The 20366-nt window shown below is 39.9% G+C and overlaps 1 protein-coding gene across 3 annotated transcripts; it reads right to left on the reverse strand.

Moving 5' to 3' along the window:
- Window positions 1-344: 344 nt before the first annotated feature.
- LIPF (lipase F, gastric type) lies at window positions 345-12712 on the reverse strand. Of its 3 annotated transcripts, none has more exons than XM_046026283.1 (9): window positions 12578-12712; window positions 12292-12406; window positions 11292-11394; window positions 10110-10219; window positions 8443-8579; window positions 6770-6916; window positions 4418-4489; window positions 3488-3559; window positions 345-595 (listed from the first exon to the last, which is right to left on the reverse strand). In XM_046026283.1, the coding sequence occupies exons 1-9, from the start codon at window positions 12710-12712 to the stop codon at window positions 362-364; spliced, it is 1125 nt and encodes a 374-aa protein (XP_045882239.1). In that variant the 3' UTR covers window positions 345-361. The 3 variants fall into 3 exon arrangements, with proteins under 3 accessions (XP_045882239.1, XP_045882238.1, XP_045882240.1); XM_046026282.1 differs by having other exon boundaries at window positions 11292-11490; window positions 12289-12406; XM_046026284.1 differs by lacking the exon at window positions 6770-6916 and having other exon boundaries at window positions 11292-11490; window positions 12289-12406; window positions 12578-12586.
- Between the last annotated feature and the right edge of the window lie 7654 nt (window positions 12713-20366).

Raw genomic sequence — 20366 nt, forward strand, 5'->3', positions numbered from 1 at the left:
GCATACACCAGACGGTTCAATATTCAATCCCACAATGGCCTTTTGGCAACACTCATGACTCATGTCTCACAATCTATGTTGAGTTTAGAAGATCGGTGGAATGGGAGGATTGGAAGAGATATTTCACCTCCCCAGGAATATGTCCTTCCAAGCATTTCCAGACCCATCTTCAGTGAAAAACAAAAAATATAAAACTTATTTGACATTCAAAATGACAACTGGAAAGATTGTTGATGCTGATTTATTTCTGAAGTGAAAATTACAGAAAGAATCACTGTATCCCAAACACGATGAAAAACCATGTGTGAGAGAAGAACTTATTTTGGAACAATAAATGTGTAAGTCTTTAAATGGGGAACCACTAGTTATTTTCTCCCATCATAGAAACGATTTCATTGTAAAGTACTTGAGGGGCATCCATGGCCCAGATAAAATCCAAGTGATTGTAAGGAGGGATCTTTCTGTGATAAATGAGGTTGGGGAGTTTGGAAAGCAGATGGTCAACGTCTCGAGGGTCGGCCAGCAAGTCATTGCCTCCGTTCCACACTGCAATTGGCACATGCATGTCCGTCAAGTTGTAGTAGGGAGGTGTGGGCTAAAACACAAGAGAGAAAGAACCCCAGTGTTTATAAGTAATTGTACTCTAAACCCCAATACTTATTTCTTGGCTAGAGGATACTGCATTGGCTGATGATTTTTTCTGTTGAGGTGTATTGACACATAACATTGTATTAATTTCAGGTGTACAACATAATGCTTTAATAGATGCACATATTGTGAAATAATCACCCCCATTAAGTCTAGTTATTGTCCATCACCACACATGGCTACAGTTTTTTTTTCTTATGATGAGAACTTTCAAGATCTACTTTCTCTCTCTCTCTCTCTTTCCCTCCTTCTCTCTTTTTTTAAAAAGATTTTATTTATTTATTTGAGAGAGAGAAGGAGAGAGAGAGCATGAAGTGGGGAGGGTCAAAAGGAAAAACAGACTCCCCGCTGAGCAGGGAGCCTGATGCAGGACACCAACCCAGGACTCCAGGATCTGAGCCAAAAGCAGTTGCCCAACCAACTGAGCCACCCAGGTGTCCCTTAAGGTCTACATTCTTGGCAACTTCCAAATATACAATACAGCATTGTTCATTGTAGTCACCATGTTGTACATGACATCCTCGAGACTTTATTGTATAAACTGGAAGTTTGTGCCTCTTCACCTATTTCACTCACCCCCTACCCCACGCCTCTGGCAGCCACCCATCTGTTCTCTGTATCTGTGAACTCAGCTGTTGGTTTTGTTTTCAGATTTCACATATAAGTGAGATCATACAGAATGTGACTTTCTCTGTCTGACTTATTTCACTTAGTATAATGCCTTCAAGCTTGATCCATGTTGTTGTACACGGAATGGTCGGTTTTAGACGTAGATTCTTAGCAGTGGTTGCTCAGAGAAAGTCTTCTTTATTCACAGAGCAAAGTGGATGCAATATATTTTAGGTCAGTGCTTCTCAAACTTGAAAGGGCCTGTGAAACACCTGGGGATCTTGGTAAGAAGAAGATTCTGATTCGGTACATCTAGGGGAAGAGCCAGGATTCTGCATTCCCAGATGAATGCTGATGCTGTTGGTCCTGGACCATGCCTTGAATAGCGAGTCTTTAGATAACATTTCTTACAAATTAAAAATTTAGAATTCTACCCCAAATCCGGAAAGTGGATTTGATTGGATTCTAACTATTTCTACCCAGAAATAGTTTCTATAGATTCTAACTGTTTCTACCCAGATGCTCTAAAATATAATCTCTAAATGTCTTGAGTCATTTATTTTGGCTTTGTACTGACTTAACAGTATGGTCAGTTAGTAGGTCAGTCAGTTCATTGAAGGGGTTGTTTTGTTGAATACTTGCCTGGTTTTACTAAATATTGGATAAAATTCTGAGAAAAGCTATCATCAGGCCCATTTGCTATTACTAGAAAATCACCATTTACACATAGATTTTAAAGAGGCTTATAAAGCAGGACAAGGGAATAAGTAAACCATCACCAATTTTACCACTATCCACAGAGAATTTTTTTGGTTTTTTAGATCCTACTCTGCAGAATACTAATCCAATAAACTGAATTTTTCCATATCTCACCTTATAGAATAGTCAACTTGTCTAGGAAAATATTTCATCCTATATAATTTTCCATAATATTGTAATACTTTATTTTAGTGGAGAGAAGGGTTAAATGTGGAGAATATTCATAATAATAATAATAAACCTACTTTCTTTTATTCAAAGAGTTTTCTAGATGCTAACTTCTGGCTCTTAAATTAGTGTCAGTGCTCAGTTAGTTAAAGACCATCTGTGTTGTTTTATGGCTTGGCGGAGGGAGAGTGGGCTTGGGATTTGTTATTTCAGGTCCCCTAGGATGGATGCCACTGATTACTAGTAGTAGAGCCCAGTAGAAAGGTAGATGCAAAGAATGACTGTGTTTTGGGGGTCTGAGGAGGCGGTGGTTGGAGAAAAAGTGTTTGCAATGGTGTTTGATCTGATGGTACCTCTTTAAAGACATCAAAAATTGTTGCAAAAGGGGCCATCTTCTCTACACATGAGATATTGTTGTGAAGAGATAGAAATCCCTTCTAAACATCGAGTTGTGGAAGCAGATGAAAATCAGTAGGACTGCTTGGCCCGTACATGGGTGGAAACTCCGGGGTGGGAGAAGAAGGAAGGGGAGAAGATTACACAAACTGCAAAGTAGCCCTCCCATTCAAATGTAGCCAGTGACGGTCTGCAGGTGCACCGTAAGCTGAGGGCTTGCAGATATATTCTCATTACATATTTGGGTGGGGCAATGAAGAAATTCCTGTCTGAATGCCTATGGGGCCCCAGATGGGATGGACCCAAAGCCTGGCTTCTTTGTGCAGCAGCAAGGGCAAGGGGTGGCCAGTATGTCTGCCTCTCCAACAAGGCCCCTGTCTGCCAAGGAGTATCTCCAGCCTTGATCTGCGAGCACGCCATCCTCACATCTTATCTCCGGGAATATGGTGGCATCACTTCTCTGGCTGTTGACTAAGGAAGGGCTATTGTTTGAGAAGACCAGAGAGTCCAGCTTTATCTCCTAAACAGTTTGAATTGTTGGCTTGTTGTGTCTGTGAACTGCACTCCCGGAAGGAGAGGACCATGTGCTGGGCAGTTGGGATCCAGTGCAGGTTTGTGTAAGGGGGTGAGGGGTGATGTGTTCTAGGAGGTTCTCCCAGGCGGAGGTGTAGTACCCTGAATGCAGCCACTGGAGCTGAGTACCCAGAGAGAGTATGGAGACAGGGTGATGTCTGGCATAATGAATGGATTCTGAGGAAATTATCATCTACTTTCTAATTTCTTTGAGGATGAGTCTGGACACCAACATTCCTTTGGAAAATACATGCTCAATGATCATAATTTCACCTTTAAAGTTTTATATCTTTGTCTTTCAACATGTGAACAATTCCAACTTTAAGAAGCTTACCTGGTGAAAGTGCAGCATGTTCAGAGCTGGGCTTCCCCAGTCAAAAGCTTGGAACTCTCCAGACTTTACAGCCTAATGTAGAGAAAAGAATAACAAAAAGAAATAAAAACTCTCCCTGCTACGCAAAAAACAAAATTCAAACCCTTCCAGGTAGTTTACTTTCAATTTAGATGATTTTTGAAAAACATTTTTCTCCTTCCCAAAAGTAAGACTGTTGTTCATCCACGATAAGATATTTATGCAAGTTTAAGTGTGGCTTTGATTGAATAATTTTTTTTTCACATGCCAAGTCATAAAAAAATCATTCACTTCTTTGCTACCCAAAGTGATTGTTTTCATAGGATTTTATTTTATTTTTTTTTAGAGAGAGAATGCACCCATGTAAGAGGGTTGGGGAGAGGCAGAGGGAGAGGAAGAGAGAGAGAATCTTAAGCAGGTTCCACGTTCAGTGCAGAGCCTGATGCAGGGCTTGAGATCATGACCCCAAGATCATGACCTGAGCCAAAATCAAGAGTCAGAAGCTTAACCAACTCAACCACCCAGGAGCCCCTCATAGGATTTCATTTACATGGACAGAATAGCTATTTTCAGCTGGCAGCCACATGCCAGGAAAATTCCCTGCTAGGAGCATTTGACAGAGTATTTCAAGATTGTGCTTTAGGGAAAGGGCCAGGGGTTCAGGCACACAAAAGAAGTTTTTTTTATTTTTTTTATTTTTTTATTTATTTGACAGAGAGAAATCACAGCTAGGCAGAGAGGCAGGCACAGAGTGAAGAGGAAGCAGGCTCCATGCGGAGCAGAGAGCCCGATGCGGGGCTCGATCCCAGGACCCTGGGATCATGACCTGAGCCGAAGGCAGAGGCTTTAACCCACTGAGCCACCCAGGCGCCCCACACAAAAGAAGTTTTAAGAGCATTTGAGAAATGATACCTGAGACCAGTGGAGGACATCCTGAACAGAAGTTCCAGCTGGATTATGGGATAGATACACATCCAAGCGACTCTAGAAAGCAAAAGCACACACATATGTATATTTGGTTTCTTAAAATAGCTAAGATTTAAATTTTCGTGATCCAGGTCAAGTGCCTAAATGCAGCGTTCACCAAAGGAGCCGAGCAACATAGTCATATGCTGCTGGAGAGTTAGCAAAGCGTAATTGCATGAGACAGTTTTTGATTTGTCACCACTCCATGAGGACAGCTCATCATCCCTTTGATCAAAATGGAAATCGGGGCTCAGAGAAGTTTGGAGAAATGTCCAATGTCACTCAGCTCATATCAGGATGGAGCCAGAGACTTTAATCTAGACCTCTAGCTTCTCAGCTTTCGCTCCTCTCTACCCAGTGTCAGAGTCCAGTAGATGTAATGTCCACATACAAGCCTCTTGCTCTGTGGACCTATGTATGCACATACAGCGAGACATGTGTATGTGTACATCATATATGATAGTCATATATATATATATATGACTATATATATCCATATATATAGTCAGAATACACGTACAGGATATTTACAATCGTTGTGCTATCCTGCTATCCTATCACTGCTCTAATGTACCGTGATCAGACCCCAGACAACAAACTGAAATCATGTCTCAGCTTGCATAGACTGGTTCATAGTGGGTCTTAGTGCCACTGTATAGAGGACCATGGCAGGGTCAAAAAAATTGATCATCATCATAGAAGAATGAAATACCTTTGCACATAATGTTCATGCAGAAGGATGAAATCTAATTCCCTTTGCTCTTCGTCTCTATTTCACTATGAATTTTCTCAGAAGGCTCTCACAGATGGAATGCAGTAATCTGTTCTGCCTTTTCTTAGTGTGACAAGGGTAGACGGTTCCATCATACTCCACACACAAAATGGCAGCCATTCCCAGAGCCAAGGAGAGAGACTTGCTTGCAAGACAGAGGGATGAGTCTTCTACTTACCATCCAAAACAGAAACTGAGGAAATTTCCCTTTGTTCATATATATTCTAAAATACCCACAGATTCTGACCAACACTGAGAAAGAGGACTGGGTGTCTTTGATTTCCATGAGGGCAGGCAGGTATCTGTGATTTCACCACGGTGTCCGCAGTAGCTACAACACTTAGTAGTGTCCTAATAGATACTGTTTAGTAAGTAGATAGCTGGAGGTAGAATTGCCACCTTCTTATCAATGAACTTGGTAAACCAACAATTCGGAGTGAGGATAATTGTCGAAATATAATAGTATTAGTAGCAAAACATATGCAATTCCTATGAGCCATATGCTTTGAACTATGTTCTCTAAGCTTTGCACATATTAGTTCATTTAATCTCCACACTAATACATTTGGTGGACAAGGAAACCAAGACAGAGGAGTGTAACTCAGCTCCAAAGAAAGGATTGGAATTTAGGCTCTTAACTGGAATCCATAATCTTAACTCCTTTTGATACTGCACATATATGTTTTAAAACCCAAACCCAATTCAAAACAATTGAAATAGCTAGATAAAGAGTATGGACGAAAGCTAACATAAACAGTTGCTCTGAAATAAATTTTATAAAATGTATGGGAATGACTATCAGCATTAAGAACATTTAGTCAATGCTTAGACATCGGCAGAAAAGCCTGTCAAAATATATGGTTCAATGCCTCCCCTCACAGAATTTAAGTGTTACACCAATTATGTAGGGGGTCAGAAGTGGGTAGAGCTCATTATCTCCTATCTTTTCTACATGCTGTTTACTTTAGGGAGCACTTGGGTGACAGCAGGGAGCTGGAGGGAACGAAATTGGGAGCAATGATGTGAGCTCCCTTGGGCTTATCTACAAAGCACGGACACAATTCTGAAGTTACTCCTAATTTTTGTTTGTTTGTTTGTTTTTGAGTAGACTCCATACCCAGCGTGGAGCCCCACATGAAGCTTGAACTCAAGACCCTCAGATCAAGACCCGAGTTGAGATCACGTGTTGGATGCTTAGGGGCGCCTAGGTGGCTCAGTGGGTTAAAGCCTCTGCCTTCGGCTCAGTCATGATCCCAGAGTCCTGGGATCAAGCCCCACATCAGCCTCTCTGCTCAGCGGGGAGCCTACTTCCTTTTCTCTCTGCCTGCCTCTCTGCTTACGTGTGATCTCTGTCTGTCAAATAAATAAAATCTTAAAAAAAAGAGAAAAGAGTTGGATGCTTAAACAACTGAGCCACCCAGGCCCCTACTCCTAGTTTTTCAAAGTACCCTGTCTAAGTCATGGTGGAACAAGTCCTCAAAATGTTGCTCAAAATATTCAGAATCAAAATGTCAATGCATACAAACCATGTTCAAATTCTTAGTGTCAAATCCACAAATGATGAATAAGGCATTGCTGCAGAGGAGATCCACCGTCTCCCGGGAGCACACCTCAGTAGCAAGAAACTGATCAAAAAAGTGGTGTGGGTAGAATATTTTGTCACCAAATACAAGCTGAAAAATAAAAGCATCGGGAGAGTTTTGTAAACATGAAGCAGCGAAGAAGACTCATTAATTTGTCTAGTTTACTAGTACAGGTGTAAATTGGCTGGTGAGATTTTCGTATTTCTTTACATAGTTTCGGGAATTTCAAACTCTTTTTCTCATTAATTCCCACTATAAAGTTGGGGAATGGACAGGGCAGATGACCAACATTGAATATTTATTGTTCCGTAGAGAACCATAGCGGCTGCCACGGAGATGTGAAAAACACGAAGAGTTCCAGTCTAGTTGGGCTAATAAGTGTCATGAAATAAAAATCGTGAAACAACGCAGCAGGATGTCATAAGTGATGCAACAAAACATCAAAAGATCAGAAGCCGAAGTGGTGACTGCACTGTACTTTCAGGAAAACCTTCGGAAAGACAATGAGGCTTGGGAGCTTGATTATTTGCCTCAACTTTTCTTGAGGAAACTAGACATGGGTTATCCCCATATTATATGGGAGGAAACAGGAGGCTAAGAAATAGTTGAGATCTTGTGCCTACCTAGAACTGACGATAAAGTTCACAGATTCTATAAAGCAACATCTTGACCCGAGCCTCAAACCGCTGACTTAAGGTCTAACACTTTTTTATTATTATTTTTAAACCAACTATCTACGTTGCCTATCAGAAAACCTGAGCCCAAGTAGGAAAGAAACACCTGCAGTAGTGCAGCCGGTAATGATACTCAAGGTCATCGCAAAATTTTCACGTTTTGAGCAAAAGCTTTACCTATGTAGTTTGACTGTAGATAGAGTCTCTTGGGCTTTCAACACACAAGTTAGTTCAGAGTGAAAAGAAATGAAGAGTACAAAACCAGGGAAGGAAATAGCATCGTTACGTTTTACAGCCTGCAGTAAAACTGTTCTCCTGAAGGAAGCTGTGTTGGTGTGTGTGTGTGTCAGTTTAGGTAGGTGGGAGAAGTAGGTGATTAAGTGTTGGGAAAACAAGGATCATTAATTCCCTCCAGTGTGTGCCTACTATACAAGACACTTAATATTTCCTGTTTATGGCAACCCACACTTCTGCCCTCTAGGACCCCTTTTAAAGGTCTGGAAAGTCAAGGGCATTTGATGAAGGGTCTCAAGGTCCTTGTCTCCATGAGTGTTGCTCCCCTTCCCCTCTTTCTCCTTTTCCCTCGCCTTCCCTTTCTTTTCTACCCTTCCGCTTTCTGATTTTCTTGCTTTTGTTCTTATTTCTCTTTCCCTGAATTGCGGTTTTCATACATACGACGGAAACGAAACGTCTATGAAGGGGACCGACGCTCCTGGTATCGCTAACCCACGTAAAGCTACCAAGGACGCGGATAGAAAGGGGGATCTCAGCGGCTGTCATGGGGATTCAGCCATTGCTAGGCAAGAACTAAAACACGCTTCCTCCCATTTCCATTCTTGGCCAGAAGCATGGTTGTCCGCACCATGTTTCCCTTCTCTTTCCGTCCCTCTGAGACCCACGGACAACTCGACATCTTAGATTCAGTTGAAGAGAATCACATACCTTGAAAATGGTTGAAGGAAGAAGCATGAGTTTGTTCAGAAGGGTTTTGGTGTATTTCACGGTGGCAACAGGAGCTAAAGCATAGAAGGTTTTGATTCTTTTAGCCAGCTTGGGGTTGGTAGAAAAGGCGATGAAACCTGAAACAGAACGACAAGGAACCAGTGAAGTAGATGTGTGTGTGTGTGTGTGTGTGTGTGTGTGTGTGTGTGTGTATTTTACAAGTGGGACATTATTTGGATTTATTCAGAGTACTGTTTACTAAGAGAGAGAAACTGACCACCTGTTTGTTCAGAGTGACCAAATTTTAGTATATTCGTTTTATTTTCGTAGATTCCTTCCAAGAACAGGAGGCTAGAACTTGTAAAAAGTTAAATTCTTTCATCTGACTTTAGAAAACAGGCCAATTTTAAGATTCATGTGGGGTGAGAAAGAATTATTTATACTGCAAACAGATTTTGATGGGTTCAGATTCATGTCATCACAGTGAGATAATTAATTAGCACTTCATATGAGTAGGGTATGCAAGTGGGAAAGATTGAAAAAGTTTTGAAACTGACCAAACAAAATTTGAATCCTGGCTATGGGGTTTATTGGATTTGTTACCTTGGACAGGTCACCCAAACACTGAAAGCCTCATTTTCCTCATCTGAAATATGGGACTAAAAATGAGTGCTTTAATAGGTTTTTTTAAGGAACCAAGTGAGGTGAATTATAGAAGGTATTTACGAGGACAGTAAGCACACTGTAAATGCTGGACAAGAGAACAGCCACAATAATTCAAACATCTACGCTCCATAAATATACTCAGCTCTTGTCTGTAATTAATTGCTGGTTTCCCTTTTTACTTAGAGTAAAGCCTAAAATCCCTATAACACCCAAAAATCTCTGAACAGTCTGCCCTCCTTAGACCATGCCCGCATCTGGTCTCTTGCTTTGTGTCTGATTCAGCTACACAATGAATCGCCTCATTGCCATTCGTTGAAAAGTCTGCAACCTCAGGCCCTTTGCACTCGCTTTTCCCTCTTTTCAGAACATCAGTCTTCCAGGAGTACACATGACTCACACCCCATTCCCCCCATCTCCTTCACGCCTTTACTCAGAGAGTACTGGGGGTATCCTCTATCTGAACTTGCCATGTCCCCTCTGATGCTCCCTCCTAGCCTTTCCTGATCTTTTGCTTCCCATAACATTAACCATTATTTAACCTACTCTGTATTTTGCTTTATAACTCTTATTACTTTCTCTGCCTCCCCGCTAGAGTATCTGTAGCACAAGGAAGGAAATTTTCATCTCCTTTATTCATTGCTATGTTCTTAGGACACATTGCAGATGTTCCACTCATGTGGTTGAGTGGATGGAATGTACAGTCCAGAGGCCAGGAGGTGCAGTGTTTAAGATTGTGGGCTTGGGAGCAGGATGGCTTGAGCTGGGATCCGAGCTACCCTATTTGTCCTTCCTGTGTTACCTTGCACAAGTTATTTGCCCTTCTGTCTTATTTCCCCATATATACAACAGATTTGATTTTTGTCCCTATATCATTGGATTGTCGTAGCCATTCCTTTATATGATGAATGGAAAGCAGTTAGCAGAATGACCACATGCCTGCATAACCACTGGGAAGGGGTCTGTACAAACAAAAGCCCCCTGCTTCAGCCGCTTTTACCTACCAATGGTGGTACCCTGGGAATGGCCAACGTAGTGCAGCTTTTCCTGTCCAGTTTTCTTTAAAATGAAGTCAATCGTGGCTGGAAGGTCGTATTTAGCCATCTCATCAAAGCTGCAAGAAAAACGAAGACAAAATAAAACTGAATACATTCCCTTGCTATAATTTCTAAAAGTCAAGCCTATTTATAGCTAAGCCTCTCCCTGGGAAAATAGAAAACTGGCTTCTCTAAGCATTGCTGCTTATAGACTGGGAGGGAGTGTCAGGTGCTTTTGCGGGGCTGGCTTCTTATCAAGAGCTGACATCATTTCTGAAACAGAGCATTACAGCTGCAGCTTAATCCAAACAAGATAGCCTCTATCAGTGGGGATTCTTGCTATCCCTAAAAATGAATGTCAGGTTTAATCATCATTTGTACACAGATTGTGCACAATCTGGGGTCAATTGAGATGAGTCATAGCGCCCTTTCTCTTCCTCCCCAGAGATCAGCCAGAATGGTCTTTGGAAAATGGAAATGAGATTCTGCCACTGCCTTTTTGGAAACTGCTCAGTAACTTCTCATTGTGCGCAGGGTGAGCTCTGAAGGCCTCAGTGTGGCCTGCGGAGCCCGCCTGACCTGTCTCTCTTTCTCACCCCCCCAAAGACACGAGCTTCCTTGCGGGCCCTAGAACACTCAGAGCACTTTTCTATGCCTTAGCGGCATCACCAAAATCTCTTCTGTTTCCCCCTCCATCAGCACTTTTAGGATTGGGGCATGAGAGGGCCAGAGAGAGGAAACCTTTGAAAAGCTTGCCATGGTGTCCATATTAACTCCCTCCCACCCTCTTCACTATTGATGGTGACTTGGGGTCTTGAAACCCCAACTGAGCTTGGAAATCCTCCCAAATCTCAACGGATCTTCCTTTTGGAATCTGCTAAGGCACCAAATTTCCTTGCTTTGGTCCTTTCGCTCATTCCATTTGGAAAAGGGAATCTGCTCATCACACGTACTGAGATCATGGAGGAAAAGCTACCCTTGGACTCAGAATCCAAGGAGGGATTAGAATAAAAAGGACTTGCTTCTTCCCTCCTGAGAGTGTAATGTATTAAAATGGGTCTGGATTGGAACAGGCAAACATGAATGCCCACGCTTTTTAAACTCGATTTTATTTTTCATTGACCATCTTTCCTTGTCCCTTTTCTTTACCTAAAAGCCCAGAATTCCACGGAGTCTGGTGAGAAGTACAGGTTTCTCCTGGCCCAGGTGTTCCCCCTGCTGTTCCCCAGCCACACGTCGTAGCCCGCGTCCGCCAGAATGAAGGCCAGGCTGTTGTTGGGCAAATTGGAGATCCAGTTTGTGGCTGACGTGAGCAAACCGTGTTGCAGAAATGCAACAGGTCTCCTGCCTGAGGGAGAAAATCGTATCCAAGCTTTATATCCTCATTCCTCATTCTCAGATAAACATGGAGACAGGCTATAGGCTTTCGGATGACTAGAATGAAATACTTCTGCTTGATTGAGTTGACTATTTGAATACATCATCTTAATTATGGTGGTGGTTTCTGAAGTGACACAAGATATCAGATTGTGCATTTGAAACATGCAGTTTAACCTCGGAAGGCTATTAAGAAACTTATATTCTAAGGAAATTCAGTGTGATGTTAATTTAAGTGGCTTGTGAGTGGTAAAGTGATAGGTGATCTCGCTTAATTTTATTCTCCTGGTACTTCACAATTTTCCTGTGATGAGAACAAGATAAAATTTTTGTTCAAGTGAGGATCTGAGCCTCAGATCACCTCCCTTTCCTCCCCATGGTAACATACATCCTGGCTAACTCTTCCTGATCCTCCAGGACACAGCTAAGTCATTATTTCTAGAGCAAGTTTGCCTTGATCTCCACTAGCGGAGTTAGGCACCTATACCAGGACTTCTGGTTTAATGTCCTCTGTAGAGTTCTAGCATTGCACTTATCATGTATCCTTAAAACTGTCTGTTCATGATTCCATTGACTTCATGGTGATCTCTCTGAAGACTGGAGATAAAGTTTCATCATGATTGTATCTCTAGAATGAGCAAGACTCACTAAGTCCTTAGGGAGAAATGAAAGGAGGAAAGGAGGAAGGAAAGAAACAAGGATGGAATGAAGGGAAGAAAAGAGAGTGGGAAAGAGGAAGGGAGAAAAAGAAAGGAAGGGAGGATTATACCTATATTCTCTGAATTTTTCTTCCCATAAGGAATTCTGTTGATCCCAAGGATATAACCGTCTTCAGTTATGACATCATACTCTTCACTTGGGTAACCCCAGTAGGTGATCATCTGACTCTGACGAGGAAAAACGAAGCTTTTAGTTTTAGGTGAGTTTTTAAATGCATCTAGTAAGTAGATAAGTTATTCTTGACTGGTCATGTAAAAGCTTCAGCTTGCCATGATTCTAAGTCATGGTAGTAGCTCTTGGTTCTATGGGTTCCCTGACCCACAACTCTGGTAACTTACAATATTCATGGTCACTTCAGGGCTTATAGGATGTAATTTTCCAAAGTAAGCATGTGTGGTTCCAAGTGCAGATATCAAACTTGCCACTGTTAATAGCAACCACATTTTGCTCTTGTCTGAAACAGAAGAAACCATGGTAATGGTTAGCCCATGACACTTTCATAATACTTGTATTCTGTGCCTGTTTTACCTTCATGCAAGGTTTGATTATATTCTGTTTTGGGCAATAAACTTGGACATGTGATGGTTGGTGTAGGTATTTTAATGCTTCACATGTTTCACTCTCCTTGATGCCTTTTAAGAACATTTTCTACTTGGTTTTCAAGTCATATTGAGCTCAACTTAATTGATCAAAATGTCCTCTAATTGTCTGGCATAATATTATGTTCTTATTATGCCTTACGTTTAAGGCTTTTGTCAACTCTTTCTGAGAGCCCCAACACATGTGTGTGTTGGGGTTGGGTGGCATTGTGTCAACATTTGATTCTTCTAGATTTGAACTCAATACAACATGCATTCAAACCCATCATGACGTTTTTAATATTGTTTATGATAGCCACTCCATAAATGCTTATTAATCTGAGGTAATTATATGGACTTAATGGCCACCACCACTTGCTCAAAATATCTAACAACAAAGTATCTAACAACAAAGAGGAAAACCCATATCATGATAGTAAAAAAACTTTAGTGATTTTCTAATTCAACTCCCTCATATTCTAAAGGTAGGAAACAACAAACTACTTCTCAAAGAAGTTAAAGATAATTTCAAGCAGATCACATTACTGCTATTGTATATGTGATCAGTCTTTCACATAATGTCCTCTCAAATTTGGTAGGCTTTTATAAGCTATTTTATAAAGTCAAAAAACAGGGGCTCCTGAGTGGTGCAGTTGGTTAAGTATCTGACTCTTGGTTTGGGCTCAGGTCCTGATCTCAGGGTGGTGAGGTTGAGCCCCACGTCAGGCTCCACGGGCAGCAGGGAGTCTGCTGGACATTCTCTCTCCCTCTAACTCTCCCTCCTGCTTTTTGTCTCTCTCTTACTCTTTCTAAAATAAATAAGTCTTTTTACAGAAGTAAAAAAACATGTTAACTTCCATGAAATATCTGTAGCTTTTATGACAAAGGATTACTCTCTTTAATATCTATTAGCTTTTATTAATCAGTAAGAAAAAAGACCAACAAATCAATAAATACTAGTTGAGCAAATGAAATGGCCTTCCTAGAGAGAAAAGTGGCTTAAAACCTTACAACTTAAAACATTTGCAAATATTCTCTTACATATATAATCAGTGAAATGTAAATTAAAACTATTATGTTATAATACCTACGAAATCAAGTTTGATAATTCATAGCGATGGCAAAATTGGGTGGAACAGAGACCTAAGTGTTTCTAGGAGTGTAAGTTTTTGCTAGGTCTTTCAAGAGGAACCTGGCAATATTTATGAAAATTTAAAATGCATAACTCTTCTATTCCACATTTAAATTTTAATCTCAGCTATAATCACAAATGTGTCTAAAACCATCTGTATGTATGAGGATGTTCACTACAGCATTGTTTATAACAGGAAAGATTGGGAATGACTTAAGTAAGTGCCTATCAGTAGAGAACATAATCTTATAAATTATCGTGCAAACCATACAACAGAATGTGATGTTTCTTGTTTAAAAAAAGTAAGATGCAAATCAAAACTGTAATGAAATACCTCATACGTGTTAGCATGGCCATTATCAAAAAGACAAGAAATGACAAGTGTTGACCTGGGTGTGGAGAAAAGGGAGCCCTTGTGCACTGTTGGTGGGAATGTAAGTTGTTGCACAAACAGTATGGAGGTTCTTCAAAAGAATTATAAACAGAACTATCATATAATTCAACAATTCCACTTCAGAATATTTATCTGAAGGGGAAAAAAAACCACCACTGACTCAAAAAAACTTGGCACCCCCATATTCACTGCAGAATTATTTATGGTAGTTAAGACATGAACCACTGTAAGTGTCCACTGATGGAAAAATGGATAAAGAAAATGTCTCTCTCTCTCTCTCTCACACACACACACACACACACTGGAATACTATTCAGCCTTTAAAAAGAAGGAAATCTTGCCCTTTGTGACAATATGGGTGGACCTCAAGGGCATCGTGCTAAATGAAATAAGTCAGACAGAGAAAGATGAATGCTATATGATCTGATTTAGGTGTGGTATCTAAAACAAACAAACAAACGACCCCAAACAAAACCCAAACAACTGAACTCATGGATACAGTGAACACAGGGATATTTACCAGAGGCAGAGAGGTAGAGGGGAAATGAAATGAGAGAGGTAGATTAAAAAGTACAAACTCCCAGCTATAAAATAAATAAGTCAGGGGGATATAACGTACAGCATGGGGACTATATTGGATAACAATAATGTATTGTATTTTTAAAATTGCTAAAAGAGTAGATCTTAAAGGTTTTCATCACAAGAACAAATAATTCTGTAACTATGTGTGGTGACGGATGTTAACTAGAGTTAGTGTGGTGATCATTTTGCAATATGTAGAAATATCAACTCATTAATGGTGTACATTGAAACTGATATAATGTTATATAGCAATTGTATTTAAACTACAAAATAAAAAGAAGAAATACTATAATACTCCCCAAAGAGAAAAAAGTGAGATAGTATGTATGTATTTATATGAAAATTTATCTGAGCTTGTTGTAAAAAAAAAAGGCACAGAATACAGATCATTTGGTTTATCTAATACAGTCTGTGTAGTACCATTTATAAAATTAAAAAGGTCTCACTTGAAAAGTAAAACTAGAACACCAAAATTGTTGGGCATCTTTGTTATAAAGCCATACTGCCCAGTGACAAAATCTGCTGGTTATAAAAGGAATGATTTTTTTTTTTTTTACTCTGAGTTACTGCGGTTGCCCAATTTAAAATTTATTAGTCTTGCTTGTCAACATGTGGTAGTTGGGACAGTTGGTCAGCATTTTCTCTAGGAAAATAAGGAATCCCCCTTACACTCAAACTTATTAGAACTAAACTGATGTTCTTTCCCATTTGCACTTTTATAGAAATCGCAATTTACAAACCTTTTCCAAAGGAGCACTTTCATAGCCCTTTACTTTCCTAATCTTGTTAGACATAGTAGTGTCTCTTACAAATGTCTTTACATGTCTTTACAAAGATATTTTAGAAAGGGACAAACTCATACATAAAGAACAACCAACAGTGTTTTAACATTCAAACCAGAAAGATCTGATCAAATATGTCTAGGAGCCGTAATTTTCACCTTCTATTGCCTCATTAAGTAATTTGGCATTGTAAAGTGAGGACACTTTACCTATGGTTTAAGTTATAGGATGTCCCAACAACCCAGTCATAAACATGAGCTCGGAGACATTCAGGGGCAGGTTAAGTGTGCTCAAAATGCCCATGGGCCAGCTCTAGGATGGTACCAGTAACTAATATTTGCAGAGGCTCACTGTGTCCTGGGCAGGGTGTCCCAACGTTGAGTTACCTTCTCTGAGATGGTTCCCTTTTTGAGAAAATACAGCCAGTAAGGGTGCATGTCCCAAAGTTATTATCAAAATCCACGAAGATAATGAAAGATCTTAACAACATGGCAGGCATATCATAAACTCTGAATAAATACAGTTACTATAACAATCATCCCATTTGATTCTCATGATAACCCTACACAGTAGATAGCATTTCAGTCCCCATTTTATGGATAAGTGAGGTGAGGCTAAAAAAAGGGCTTTTCCAACAGGTAGGTTGAAAGAAATTGACCCCATGTTTGAGACCAGGTAGTCTGTCTCCAATGATTATGTTCTCCACTATAACGCCTCTTTAGGATGGCCTAAGGCCAACGTCTATAAGGAACTGCTTGGGACATTGACCAGGGGTTTATATAATTTGGCCTAAAGTTATTTGGAGCGGTGTATAATTTGAAGAATAAGAGAGATAAATGTTCACATTAGGCGTTTGCTATAAAAATGCTGAAGTAATAAGCAAATCTGTCATCTAGTAATTAATAAGTTCACATATAAATAAAAATAAGAAAAAATAAGTAGGATCTTAAAAGAATGAGTCTTAACTTAAATAGACACATTTATATAGATGAATATGCAACAAATATGAAAGCTCTTAAAAAATTCAAGGGTTGCATTATAGGAAAAAATGAGTTCAATAATTCAAATACGAATTTTGCCCAGCAGAAGTTATACTCACGATCTCCTCAGAAACAAGCTCTTATTCCTCTTGGTGTTTAGTATCCTGGTGAACGTTGCATTTCCTTCTTATATACAAAACTTCCAATAATGGCCAGAATTACTCAGCCACTGATTACATTCCATAAATCTTAATGTCTGGACATCATCTAATTATCAGAGGACAAACCTAAAAATCAAATACTGCATTGATTTTCACATAGTATCGAGATCACACCTTTAATTTCTAACAACCACAAATATTGGCCAAAGGAGTCATGCCCAAAAGGGATTTAGGAAACATTAAAAATGATTCTTGATAGCTTAAACATATAGAAAATGTTGAACCAAAGGTATAAGACAAATGAGTATGTAGTGTAGCTCAGATAAAGGGACCTAAGATAATAAAAGGCCTCCTCTTGTTCTTTAAAAATATAGCACATAAACTCTTCTGACTGGATACTTACATAACCTCCTGCAAATGAATGTAATCAGCAAGGATTAGTGTTTTATTATGGTCTTTGATCAGGGTCTCTAACTCAGCAGATAATGATCTAGGTCAGAAAGAAAACCCTAGCACTGCCCTTTAAAAACATGTGGGTGGTGCCATTTTCTTCATATAAAATCATTAGTTGGAGTTTGAACAATGTCATTGTGTTAATAAATGACTTGTGCAATTAAAAACTCAATATTTAAAAACACAGTTCATCCTTTATAACCACCATTAGCACCTATAGCTTATAGTGAGAGAAAAAGAGAATCCTGTTTTGACTTCTTAAGATAGTTTGCAAATTTATTTTTAGGAATCATCATTTTTTCAGTAGCACTTACGTTACCTGCAGAAATCGTGAGGAAATAATTATTGCCGGAAAGAACACAACAGCGGTCTATGACAGCAACTTTTCACCAAGTACCATCATACAACTGACCAGATGTGCTTGATTTGAACAAACTAGGAAAAAGTTAGGGCTTAGCCAGTACTACAAGTATTTGCAAATACTTATGTTTCTAATATCTCAACTTCATTCAACTGGTTGATTGTCATTGACAGGAGATTTTTGAAAAGAGAGTCGCATAATCTCATAGGGTCAATGTGGAACGGGAAGGTGTTGCTTGCTATCCTAATGCAATCTGAATTTACGTCCCCAGCAGGTGGGAAAGAGCTTGACCACGTTTTTCATGTCGTAGTTTGTACACATGCAAAAAGAGAACGCAGGACTTGTTCCCTTGATCTTTTATTATAGTTGAAAAGGGTTTGGAGTCAGAGTCTGGCATATATAAACACTAGGGGTCCTTTGAAGAGATCCATGATTCTTGCCATAACAATGCAGACAATAGACTAATTGTTTCTTTATAAGAACCTTAAATTCTGATTCATTAGGGGTAATTGTGGTAGTCACAGAAACTAAGAAAGGGGAGTTAGGGTCCAGTGTGCAGCATCTGCTAAGGGCCATGAGGAAACATATTGCCTTCTGTACTATATCAGCCCCCCTAACCTCCCTCACCCTGCTCACTGTCCTTTTCCCCTTGCAACTCTCCTTCATGTACATACAAGTCTCAGCTCAGTCTGTATTTCCCTGACAGTGCTTATCATCTCTCCATATTGGGCTTCGTCCTTTTATAGGCACTGCAATCCTATGGTCATCTCTATCATAGGACTTACTGATCAATGGGCTTTGCAGATCTCTTCCCTGGCACACAACACACACACGTAAACTCCGTAACTGTAAGGGCTCCACCTTGTTCAATCAATATTCTATCCCCAGTGCCTACCCCTTGTTTGGAAAAAAGTATACGATCCATAGATATCTGATGAAAAAAATCATTAAGGAAAGAAAGAGAATTGCCAAGTCATCTATACACATGCATAAGCATACCAAATATGCTTTGTAATATTAAAATACCTGGTGGATATTTAAAAAATCTGATTAATTGAATGCAAATCAAATGAAAAGAGGATATCAAAATATATACGAGAAAAATATATGTATTAAATTATTACTATCTCTTATTTTTATGCTCATAATAAGAGATTTTATGAATGATAACAGAAAGCCTTTTATAAGCTGCTGAAAGAAAAGTCATAATTGAGGAGTTGTATGAACTGTTCCATAGAAACCACCTTGACCACACAGTCTTTGGGTTGGATATTATCAGAATCCACCGATGCAATTAATGTTTGTGTCTTTAATTAGGACACATGAAAACATGACTCTGGTGTGGAAAGTGTCTTTGAGTAAGACTGTACTGTTGAGAGAAGAGGTCAAGGGCAGGAAGAAAGGTTGTACCTATATAACCTTATGTTAGGTGACTCAAGGCAAAACACTTACTCACCGGGCCTTAGTTTGTGTAATAAACTCTATAACGGTAACAACACCTACCCACAGAAATATCCTGATTTTCTTTTGTTGTTTCGTATCTTTTCTTCAAGTTTCGGGGTTCACTCCAAATGTCACCTCCGTGGTCACATCTGAATCTCCCTGTCGAGTTAGTGGTTCCATCTCCTCATTGTTTTAGGTCCTTATTGGTCCCTGTGCACTGGCGCTTCCCATATTTTAAATCTAAGCTGTTTTCCTGTCCAGATGGTGTCTGCTGAGAGACATAACAGATAGATAGTTGAATGAACGCATGAACAGAGATCAAAGGAAATAAAACGAAAGCAAATGGTTTGGGAAACTTAAAGAGCTAGAGAAGCAAATGGAAGATAGTGTTTTCAGTAGTGTCCATAAGATCCCTAAGGTGACACCAGCCTGCGGGTGCTGTCCCATATATAATGGGGGAATTTCTCAAGCTTATTTCTGGACAGAGGGAAGAAGAGTATAGGTCTAAATGGATGGCTTTAGGGTCAAACCCACTAAGTCCAACAGTCACCTGTTGTCTCAATGGATTTACATCAGTTTGTAAAGTCAGGATGACAGTGCCTACCTCTCAGATTGCTTTTATAAAAAATAAGTAAGTTCTACACTCTCCATTGCATCAGGCATGGCATAATTTCTTAGTAAATGATCCTTTAAATTTTTTATAATGAGCAATTTGACCAATTGCTGAAGGCCTCATTCCCCAGTTTTTCTTTCGAGTGCTTATTACGTACTTGAAACTCTCAGAGGCCAGAAAGAAGATCTTACAAAGGGCAAGCCAGGTTCGTGCTCTCTAGAAGCTTTTGTTTGGAGGCACAGGAAGGTGTTAAAGAAATGGATACAAGTCTTGGTGGATTGTACAAAGGGCTTGAAGAAGTCAACGGCTCTTTGAAAGAGAAGAGCCACACTATTTAGGAAGGACAGGTTGGGGATGTTTCTACAAGGACAGAGCTGAGGGCCAGGTGACAAGAAGGAGCCAGTCTTATGAAGAGTCTGTAAAAAAGGGCAGGGGTAAGAGCAAGTTCAAAGACCATGAAGTGCAAAAGGACTTGTCACGCTGGAAGGACATCGAGGAGGCTGGTGTGGCAGGGATCTGATGGGCAAGGGTGAGAGACAGGAGCCACTCATGGGGCTCATTTAACCTGTGGTAAGCAATTCTGATTTCATTTAAAGAGTTGAAAGGCTTTGAGCAGGGGAAGGCCTTAACTTGTTATATATGCATTAA

This window comes from Meles meles, chromosome 13 (assembly GCF_922984935.1).
Source record: "Meles meles chromosome 13, mMelMel3.1 paternal haplotype, whole genome shotgun sequence".
Lineage (NCBI taxonomy): Eukaryota > Metazoa > Chordata > Mammalia > Carnivora > Mustelidae > Meles > Meles meles.

Excerpts from the sequence above, each read along its gene's own strand:
- LIPF (XM_046026282.1), bottom strand. The coding sequence starts at position 12,712 with ATGGTTTCTTCTGTTTCAGACAAGAGCAAAATGTGGTTGCTATTAACA. Across the intron at positions 11,491-12,288 it reads GAAAAATTCAGAGAATATAG|GCAGGAGACCTGTTGCATTT; the intron begins GTATAATCCTCC and ends TTTCTCCCTCAG. Across the intron at positions 8,580-10,109 it reads TTCCCAGGGTACCACCATTG|GTTTCATCGCCTTTTCTACC; the intron begins GTAGGTAAAAGC and ends GTTCTGTTTCAG.